The sequence below is a fragment of the Nesoenas mayeri genome (genome assembly GCF_963082525.1).
Source record: "Nesoenas mayeri genome assembly, chromosome: 5".
Taxonomy (NCBI): Eukaryota; Metazoa; Chordata; class Aves; order Columbiformes; family Columbidae; genus Nesoenas; species Nesoenas mayeri.
In genome coordinates, this window is record NC_137548.1 from 47,662,024 (window position 1) to 47,673,619 (window position 11,596).

The 11,596-nt window shown below is 38.6% G+C and overlaps 1 protein-coding gene across 1 annotated transcript; it reads left to right on the forward strand.

The window, feature by feature from the left end:
• Positions 1–500: 500 nt before the first annotated feature.
• On the forward strand, positions 501–2,108 carry RAG2 (recombination activating 2; the record flags this gene model as incomplete). Its single annotated transcript, XM_080345918.1, has 1 exon — positions 501–2,108. The coding sequence occupies one exon, from the start codon at positions 501–503 to the stop codon at positions 2,106–2,108; it is 1,608 nt and encodes a 535-aa protein (XP_080202044.1).
• Positions 2,109–11,596: the final 9,488 nt, after the last annotated feature.

Consider the following 11,596-nt stretch of genomic DNA (forward strand, 5'->3'; position numbering starts at 1 on the left):
CTGGGAGCCGAATCCCATCGCCAGTAGACTCGCCTGATGGCAGCCCCGGCCTCATAGCTGCACTCACCCGCAGCCTGCCCGCTAATCCCTCCACTCTCGCCTCCTCACGCCGGAGCGACGTCCAGGAAACTCCTCACCGCGCCGGGCCAGGCCGGGCCGACGCACCCAGCGCGAACTACGGGCCCCAGCAGACGGCGGGGCCGCCGTTTCCATGGGAGCTGCCGGGCCCGAAGCTGGGAGGTCGCCCCAGCGCAGACTCAAATGTTCAGGTTTTACTGGCTAAGAAGCAAAAATTCGTACAAAATCCCGCGGCATTGGTACACAGCTCTTGCTTGATTCATGTCTTGAGCTGCAGAAAAGTATCTCTTTTTGGGTCTCAAAGAGTGAACTGAAATACAACTTTAATACGATTTGTTCAAGTACTGTTAGCAACTCTCATAAGGTCTAAAGTATGTTTCATCTGTTTCATTTGTGTTTCTTTCTCAGATATTGACCACAGGATGGCCCAGTCAGCAGATGAAATGTCATTGCAGGTGGTATCAGCTGTCAGTAATTCGGCCTTGCTTCAGCCAGGCTTCTCTCTCCTGAATTTTCATGGGGATGTTTTCTTTTTTGGACAGAAAGGATGGCCAAAGAGATCCTGTCCCACTGGTGTTTTCCTCCTTGATATAAAACAGAATGAGCTCAAACTGAAACCTGCCTTCTTCTCTAAAGATTCCTGTTACCTCCCCCCTCTGCGCTATCCTGCTCTTTGCACACTCAGAGGCAATGCAGAGCCTGATGAGTACCAGTATATCATTCACGGTGGGAAAACACCTAACAATGACCTTTCTGATAAGCTTTATGTTATGAGTCTGGTAAGCAAAAATAGCAAGAAAACCACGTTCCAATGCATTGAGAAAGACCTGGGTGGAGATGTCCCTGAAGCTAGATATGGCCATACAATTAATGTAGTTCATAGCCGGGGAAAAAGCATAAGCGTTATATTTGGAGGGAGATCGTATACTCCTCTGGCACAAAGAACCACTGAAAAATGGAACAGTGTAGTTGACTGTTTGCCATCTGTGTTTCTCATTGATTTTGAGTTTGGATGTTGTACATCATACATACTTCCAGAGCTTCAAGACGGATTTGCTTTCCACGTTTCACTTGCCAGAAATGATACAGTCTACATTTTGGGAGGCCATTCACTTCAAAATAACACGAGGTTGCCTAGCTTGTACAAGCTAAAAGTTGATCTCCCACTGGGCAGCCCAGCTGTGACCTGCACCATCTTGTCGGGAGGGATATCTGTGTCAAGTGCTATAGTGACTCAAACCAGTGATGATGAATTTGTCCTTGTCGGAGGGTACCAGTCTGACAACCAGAAACGGTTGGTGTGTAACACCATAGTTCTGGAAGATAATAAGATAGAGATTGTTAAAAGGGCCAACCCAGACTGGACACCAGATATTAAACATTGCAGGATGTGGTTTGGCTGTGACATGGGCAAAGGGTCTGTATTGCTGGGCATTCCAGGGGCCAACAAACAGTTCATCTCAGATGCAAACTACTTCTACATTTTGAGATGCAAAGGAGCAGAAAAGGACAAGGAGGAAGAACTGACAGCACAAATTTGCAGTCAGACGTCAACTGAAGACCCTGGAGACTCCACTCCATTTGAAGATTCAGAAGAGTTTTGTTTTAGTGCTGAGGCCAATAGCTTTGATGTTGATGATACTGACACTTACAATGAAGATGATGAAGAAGATGAATCAGAAACAGGCTACTGGATCACCTGCTCTGCCAGTTGCAATATTGACATCAACACCTGGGTCCCTTTCTATTCAACAGAACTCAACAAGCCCGCAATGATCCTGTGTTCCAGCAGGGCTGGCCACTGGGTCCACGCACAATGTATGGATCTCTCAGAGAGCATGCTCCTACATCTCTCAGAGTCAAATGTCAAGTACTTCTGCAATGAGCATATTGACCTTAATAAAGGGCTGCAAACTCCCAAAAAAGTGGTGCACCTGAAAAAGCAACCTATGAAACCATTGCGCAGAAAGTCAATGATGAAGTTAACAACACCCATGAAAAAGTCATTTCTTCGGAGATTGTTTGAATAGATTTATGCTGCTGATTTTTATTCACCTGGGAAGAAGTTAATTCACATTCAAAGACAGCTAGTAATGGTTGAAGCAGAATGGGATATTGAAGCTCAAACAGATATTTCTAGTCAATTGATTTCAATTATGTCAATATTTCAGTTACATTTCAAAGTTCATGAATTTATTTTGTCTCTTATGTGTAGTTTTGTAACATCCAGATAGGAACCCCATCATAGGGGGCATTGTGCAGACACATAGCCAGATACTGGTAACTTTGTGCTATATTTTATGCCATAACTTACTCCTCAGTTATTCCCAGAGAGATTAATGGAACTGCCAGTAGTATAAGACATTATCCCATGTACTCAGTGGTGTTAGCATGTGTCCATAAAGTGCAGAATATTACCCTTTTTATTTTTTTAACTTAGCGAGTAGTTCTATAAATATTTGGCCTAATTTATAACTGTATTACTCCAATTTTATGTTGGTATAATGAAATAAAATTAGACTAATTACTGTGTTTTTAAACTGAAGTGGTGGCTAAAGTCCCTTGTGTCAGAAATAATGAACTATTCAGATGCTGAAGGTCAGTTTTCTTTGTGGACTTCCATTATAGAAAGTTTACATATAGAGCATTTAATTCTGGATAATTAATTTTTGATTTTGAGAGGTACTGAATGATTGCATGTCAGTTTTGGCTACAGTTGTGGAGTATCATAGCAAAAATCAAATTGTTTTTTTAAACCACTGTGCTCAACAACTTGTTTGTATATTTAAAAATCTAGTAAGCTAATAAAGTTTATGATAAAAATCACTGCTTTTTTTTTTCACATACAGGGTAAATAAAACACTATAAATCCCAAATTCTATGAAAGGACAGCATGTGTGCTTGGGAGGTCCATCTGAAGTCTGATAAGGGGTCTAGCTTCACAGCCACCCCATGCTGTGAGCTCCCACTGACTTCAGAAGTTGTTCATTCTGAAGAACAGGACTTCTATCATTTACTCCAGGTCCTCCACTATGCATTTCTTTCTCTGCTCTCACAGGGTGACTATGTAGAGTGTGAAAGCTTAGAAGTGAAAGCTGTAGCTCAGAGTGACTCGTTGAGACAGTGGAGCATTTTGAGAGTGGAAACAAATGCAACTGGCTGCTCAAAGGACAAGGAGAATATTGGATTCAGGTTGAAAAGGACATTGTCAAGGTTGAATAGCCCAAGAGCTTACTGGCTTTTTCGTGGATTCTTTTATTGAATATTTGTAAAGCCTCATAATTCTTGACTTTATTTTTTTATTTTTATTACCGTTCCAAACATATTTTTAAAAATCAGCTCAACATTTGTGAGCAGTGATAATAGCTCAGTACTCTCAGTCCAGGTCTCATGGCAGACCCCTGAATAAAAAAAGAAAACTAGGAGCAGCTGTCAGCCATTTGATCACTGTGTGCAGACCCTGAGCAGCCACTCTTTTATACTGTATGTGTAGCATGTGTAGCAGAGTATTCCTGTCAACATAGACAGGTATGCACAGTACTCCTCTTAAAACCTTCACAACTAAGTCAACAGCAGATAAAGTAAAGGGCAACCATACAAATTTTCTATTTCCAACCTTTTCATGTGCTGAGGGAGGTTATAGTTTAGGCAGAGCTTATAAATGGGAAGTATCTCACCCTGACTCCCCTCTCACCAGCTTGATATTGCTATAAATTCATAGAGTTCAATGCCAAGTTCCTGTTTCCTTTGTCATGCTACTTTACTTAAGCTCAGAGTATATAGTGCTATCTGTTTTTCAAAGGAATAAATTAATATAATGCCCATACAAAGTCCCTTCAAACTGATGAAATTCAGTAGTTAATGTCTTTTGTAGGTTAATTGTAAGTCTTACTCAGCTGAATTGTCATTAAAATATATATTTATCACACACTCTTCATACACTTCATTTACATTAACCAAAAAAAACCAAAACAAAACACCACACACACAAAAATTAAAGCCACATCATCACAATACTAACAAAGGGAGACAATATGCTCTCACAAAAAAGCTCCACTCCCTGCCCCTTCACCATTTAACAAAAACAAGACTGCCCACAATTACTGAACTCTCTGGCAATGTCCAATCGTGTTTTTGCCTGTTACTTCTCCCAGTTACTATCATTATATCAAATTCCTCAGAGCCCACATTGCATGACAAATTTGTCTGATAGTACAGACAAATAAAATGGTGGAAATGTTTTCCAAAGGGAAAGCTTGATACTGGCCTAGCAAAAGTGACATTCAACCTGAGTTAAAGCCTGATGGCTGAAGCACTGGTGGTGTGGTTACCATATGTTGTTGCAGTATCTCTTGAGTTTCCAGAACTGACTCCTGAAGCTGCAGGGACTCCCTGAGCTCCTATGAGCCGAGAGCAGGTACACTCAGTATGCAGTAAGCACAACAACATGTTGCAGCCCCTTTCAATTCTTATCTGAGTTGTTGTTCTTTTCTTTAAGGCTGTGGCTATGAAAAAGGCAATTCACAGTCAGACGTTACAATCTGCCTTATCAGACCCATAATGTTAATGTATCGTATGCTTGAGCTGTGTTTTTTTAAAATACATGACTTATTTGTGTAAGTGGGAGAAATTGTTAGGTCAAACCATATCCCAGCCTCGTAGTGAAGGGCAGTACAAGCAGCATTAATCACAGCTCAGAGGCTGTAGCCACTGCAGAAGAAGGAAGTCAAAGTAAAATATCATATTCCAAAGGACTCAAACATAAAGAGATATATATGAACATCAGCCTGTAAAGAAGACACTTGACATAGCGTTCAAGACTGCAGAAAGAACCCTGATAATTCTGATGACACTTTTGAGTCATGTACTTGTTAGAGCATTGCTTGTCTCAAAACCAACTAATCAATATGAGATGTTTCCTCATCAGGCAGGTTAGAATTAGAAGATAAAATGAAGTAGATTTGAGTGCAGAAGTAAATGTCTATTTTATCTGTGTCCAACTGTCCTGTGTGTTTTGTAACCACAACAAGCAGCATCATGTTTCCCAGCTAAATTTTAGTAACACTATGTTGTTTTTACCAACTTTTATGAGAATAATAATGGATTTAACTGCTACTGAAAGGTGCTTGGACCCTGAAGTGCCTGATTAATCTACAGGAAAGGCACAACACAGTCTTCAGTGGCAGCACTAAAGCATGTGTCATAGTTGACAGTGACTAATTGCAGAACCAGACCATTGAAAGGAGTGGAAATAATACAACAGGGAGCCCAAAGCAAAAGGAAAAGATTGAATTCAAATTGAAAAGGAATCTGTAAAGTTATTAACTGCTAGACTCAATGTATTAAAGACAAAATGACTGGCTTCTTTTTTTTTCATGATTGCTGGCTATAGCTCCCTCCATATTTGGTTTCCTACCTTAGCCCATGTCAAACAAGACTAACTTTAGGGAAAGGCTTGAGCAACAGCCTCTGAAAATCAAACTCCAGTTTGATGTATCTGCTTGACCTTTGAAAATTGTGATAATGAAGCCCATTCTTTCTTTTAAAAAAGTAAGGCAATAACCTTATAAACCTTCAGATTTCTCAATACATACACATATACAGGAAGAAGAGGACACTGGCTACTACCACAGGTGTGCAGGACCTCCGTCAGGTGGTAGTTATTGTGTATTCCTTTGTACACTGGCTCAGAATGCTCATCTTCAGAGGAAGAGCTGCACATTGAAAATGCACTTCTTGATGTCTCTCCCAATGCTACTAGAAAAGGTGCTAATTAAATCCTTTCTAATGTGTCTTTTTTGTATTATGGACAACATTAAGCTTGATGCAGAAGGTAGAAAAGCTCCCACACTTAAGAGCTGCAGCTTGTCAGATGTTTGAAAATTATGCCATATTCGGTCACCTAAAGCGGTACGCTGAAGAAAAGCAGTGACAGGCCTCATAATGCTTCATCTGATCCCAATTCTAATAGGACTACATGGAGAGTAAAATTCAGTCAGTTATTATAGATTTAGGGATAAAGGAGTTAAATCATCCTAATTTACCAGGAAACTCTCTGAGGCTTGCTTGCTTTTTTTTTTTTTTTGTTTGACATGGGTTCTGTGTTTCCATCCAACATTTTTTATTCAAGGTCAGCTGAAATAACTAAATTGGTGATATAAAGTCCAGCAATTAGATGTCTAATTACTTGATTGCACAAAGAAATCAGGTAGCTTAATTTGCTCATCTTTAATTCCATCCAAACTAGTTGGTTTATGTAAGTCTTTTGACCCTGAGATATCATTGCAGGGAAGAAAGGTTTTCTGAAGTGCAATAAAGGGAAGGTACAAATAATGAATTTAAAGGTAGATTGGAACTAATCTTTGCAGTTCAGTTTATGATGAAGGGCCAAAATTTGATGCAAAGGATGCACAGAAGCCAGTAAAGAGGCTTAACATATTAACGTAGACATAACAGTGCAAGGCTGATTTTAAACACATGTGGGCATGGTAATGAAGCAAAAGCCATTTACAGACTAAATAAAATGGGTTTCAAATTAGTTTAGTTTTCTGTCAAACAGTTGCCTATCAGGAAAGGTGCTAGAAGGACTGTTGAGGTTCAGAGTAGTCTTCATTTGTGTTAATTTACTGACTTCCAGAACAGGGCTGTAATCACAGCTGTCTCTGGGTATTAGAACAGCCTAAATATGAAAAGCATCCACAATTTGAATGAAATTTAAGACTGTAACCATGAAATGATCTGCATAGTTGAAAAATGGGTAAGAAATACAAAGCCAGAAATGTCAATATTTACAAAACCTTTATTTTAAACAGGTTTCATAAAATAAAAAACTGTAATACAGTAAAAAACTAAAATTATGAAGTTGTGCAGTGATACAAAGCACAGTACTCCATGTAGTCAGAAATTAGGATGCTGTAAATATCTAGAATTTGTTTCTGAACTACCTGAGTAAAAGTCAAAGCTGATTTGCTTTAAGTCAATAGAATTATTCCTGTGAAGAAAAATTTATGTGAGACCAGAATCATGGCTTTTAATATAGTTCACATTGTTTCATAACATGGCAATTCACAATACAAAGCCCTTGAATAAAACCAAGCAAAACAAGATATATAATGTGATTTATGAAAACTGCAGTCAGTATAATTCCAGAACAAGAAAATTATTTCTCGTGAGTTACTGAAGGTTTGAAAGACTACTATAGATAAAAGTGACTCCATCTTTCTAAAGTCTCTTCAAAATCAAAAAGCTTAATAACAGACTGCATAAGCAAATGATGCACCTGTCTGCAGTCAGAATTTGTTTGCCTTCTGATGTATAGCTGTGTGCATGCAGCATTATTATCCCTGTTTACAAAAGCTTCACTTACAGGTACTTACCCTTTTAGTGCTGTTTGTTCTAATGAGTTCAAAGAGAGTCTCTTGATTTACAGATGTCAACAATGGGGAAAAGGAAGATTGAACTAGGTTCAAGTGTAAAGAAAGAAAATAAATTTTTAAAATAATAGTAGTGGATCTCTGTGTCAGCTATCCTGCCCAGAACTGGTAGAATGTGAAATGTATCTTAATGGATTAATGATATTTCACAAAAGAACACTTTCACGTGCCACTGCATTCCTTTGCCCTCATCCAGGTTGTGTTCAGGCTGACAGGTTATCTCAGGATATAAGCCCTGTCTTGAGAAATCTTACATATATGGGCAGAAGTTAGTCAACCCTTTTTGAAGGCAGTGAGATGGATCAGTTGCTGTTAAATCAGTAGCTTGTTAAAGTGAATTTGGAATTCAAAAATTTCAGCAGAGCCACTGAAATTACATGTGCAAAATGAAAAAAGTCTGTCACTCCAGTGGCACATATGTATTGCAGTTAATGGGTCTGGATTACTTGAGAGTGAAACTCATCCCTGTGCAAAAGGCAGCAAAAACTGTATATACCACTTAAATTGAGTGAAAATCACCATGAGGTGAGTCAAGATTGTTAAACTTGGCCCTAGGTTATTCAAGCACAGTCAAGGATAAAACATAAAGTAATACAGTTGTCTGAAATATACATGCAGAGAAAAAAAGTGAGTAACTAACTATTTGCATAATGAAATAAATGCCAAGCAAAAATGCAAACTATACGGAATCATAGAATAATTTGGGTTGGAAGGGACTTTCAAAGGTCATCCTGTCCAACGCCACTGCAATGAGCAGGGACATCTTCAACTAGATCAGGTTGCTCAGAGTCACATCCAACCTGAACTTGAATGTTTCCAGGGATGAGGCATCTACCACATCTATGGACACACTGCTCCAGGAGATCCAGGTATTGTGGCTAAAAGCACTAGTACCTGGGCACTCTTTGACCAGTCCAAAGGGCAAATAAAATGCAGTCTTCATTCTCCCCCTCTACGGTGCTCTGGTGAGACCACATCTGGAGTACTGTATCCAGTTCTGGGCTCCTCAGTTTAAGAAGGACAAAGAACAACTGGAGGGAGTCCAGTGGAAAGCTACAAAGATGATTAAGGATCTGGAGCATCCTTCTTATGAGGAGAGACTGAGAGATCTGGGTCTGTTCAGCCTGGAGAAGGCAGAGAGGGGATCTTATCAATGCTTATAAATATCTGAAGGGTGGGTGTCAAGAAGATGGGACCAGACTGTTTTCAGTGTTGCCCAATGATAGGATGAGGGGCAACAGGCACAGACTGAAATGTAGGAGGTTCCATATAAACATGAGGAGAAACTTCTTTACTTTGAGGGTGACAAAGCACTGGAACAGGCTGCCCAGAGAGGTTGGAGAGTCTCCTTCTTTGGAGACATTCAAAACCTGCCTGGACACATTTCCATGAAATCTACTCTAGGTGAACCTGCTTTAGCAGGTGGGTTGGACTATATGATTTCCAGAGGTCACTTCCAACACCAGCCTTTCTGTGATTCTTTTATTCCTACTGATTTAAGCTCTTAACATTTTATTTTGCCTGTGGTTGGGCTACAAGCACATAAGCAGTTGCCAGCATTGCTCAGCTGATAGCCATGGCAGGAGAAGGTCTGGTTTGAAGATGAAGGCTGGGTAGGACACTTCTGCATCCACCCTTTCCTTCTTGTGCCTGCTGGGTGTCACAGCCCTCCATGTCCAGTGGTGCAGCAACAATTGCCTATGTTCTGCTCGTAAATCAGGTGTCTGAAATGATCAGAGACTAAATAACTATCTCACAAAAAGGGAGGAGGGTGACAGAAGAGGTGTAACCTTCTAGGCTATGGGATAATGAAAGATGCCCTTGAAAAATAAAAATAAGAAATCAACAGTGAGGCAAGCTTCCACCATCGCCTTAGTCATTTGCCAATGGTCTAGAGAAGCATTTCTCAGCTGGTAAGAGCACATATCCCCCATCTGCATTTACTACTAAAGGGTGCACTTTGTACCTGATATTTATACTCCCTGGAAAAAGCATTGTCTGCATTTCTTGGTAAGGAATGATGCTTATGTAAACTTGGTATTTATGCTCTATGGGAAATACTTGTTTTATTCTAATAATTAAAAAAAAAATCTAGAAACGAACACTCAGTAGACGCAAATGGTCCACCATACAAAAGACACTGCAGTCCTTATGACTGCTTAGAAAATTAAATGTTTTAAGTAAAAAGCATTGTTTCCAACTGCAAATTTTGACATAATGTTAAACTATGTTTAAAGAAATCATATTAAAACATTATCCTAAATTACAGAATACTTTAAAGATTAGTATTTTAATTAATAAAATTGAAAGAAAGACATAATCGGGATGAAACTATTTGTACTAATTACTAATGCTTGAATCTACTTTTTCATTGCCCATAAATGGTAAATACCAGACCCTCAAAGGTATAGTAAATAACAAGAACAAGATGCTACTAAACAAACATCAGACCATTAATTCCTTAAGTTTGTTGTTCACTTACACTCACAAACCAGCTTCTGCCACATAAAAATAAAAAGTGGATTCTTTCAGATCCGTCTTTTGATTGTTTCAGCATTTAATCTTGTTTCAAGAATATTATTGCAAATACAGTAATGCCCTAGCTATAGGTGCAAATCTGAAATGCTAGAGGATTTTAGGGCATCTCAGGTACTTTTCAGTATATTTCATGAACATGTCATTGAATTAAATTAATATAATTTTAGTATATGAATATACTTCTGAAGTGGTATTTAGTATATTCATATGGATCTAAAAGAATCCACTTCTTATTTTTATGGGGCAGAAGCTGGTTTATGTTGCACTACGAACAAAATGGTTCATCTAATCATCTAATATAGTACAAAGGAATGCCAGCTAAATATTGCTGTAATAATATAAAATACAGTGTGCAGTAATTTCAAGACAGTTCGTTGCTTTTTTACTAATCTTGCATGCGAAGCAGCTTTGAGGTTAATAAATGTAATTCTTCTTTTACAGATTTGGAAAATAAGACTGTGAGTGTGGTCTGTCCCAGGTGTGAAAAAGCTTGTTATTGGATACAGTTGGAGCATATCAGCAGCAGTCAGTGAAATATCCTAATAGAGAAGATGATAAGAACACTGCCATGTATCTGATCAAGGTAATATCCGTCTCTTGAGAAATGGGTGTGCTAAGTGACTTGTCGAAACTGTGGGCCTGCTGGTATTAATGATTATTTACTGGTGACTTCAGTGAGGCCAAGAATTCACCCAATAAAACTCTACTAATACATATTATACTGTATACTGAAGTTACCATAGAAATCTAAAATGTTTATGAAGCAACAAGCTACATAGCAGAGCTTGAATGTACTTTGTATAGTGAGATAACCATATGGCACTCTAAGTCCTGTTTTAGGAGCACAAGTTTACATTTTAGAGTAAACAGACTACAATAAAAATATAATTTAAAAGTTCCAACTAGCTTTCCTATATCTCCCTATAGTAAATTAGCATGTTGATATCACTATGTGCTCCTAAGAAGAAGTCTACAATATAAATGTTAAAAAATATTTTTTTAAAGCTTGTGAGATCAAAGTTCACCTCTTTAGTAAGTATTTTATAAAAAAATAACTGAACTTTGTCCCAAAACACTTACCCAAGTGTCTCACTGATGAATCTTTACTTTAAAAGGCCAAAGGACCATCAATAAAATAATCAAACCCTCTAAAAAAGTAAGACAAACAGAACAAATAGCCATGTTTCTGTTTGCAGGAACTGTCATAACTCTCCAGAATCATATTCATTCCAAAATACTACTTTATATAAAACCTTGTTTACTTTTGCTTTCTCACAAGCAACATTCTAAGACCAAAATATACTGAAGACCCTTCTTTGCAATTTGTTTCTGCTTTCATCTCACGTAACAACTGGTAAATGCATCACTGCATTGCCTCTTGGAAACTCCCAACAGACACGGTGTTTATTAAACTCCACTCAGCACATTTAACAGGGAGTGTAAAAGTGGTCATTTCAGACTTCCCTGTATCTCTACAGGCCTGCAAAAGAAGCTGCCTACTTGCAGGAAGACACCATCAGAAACTCAATACCAAATGCACTCTACAT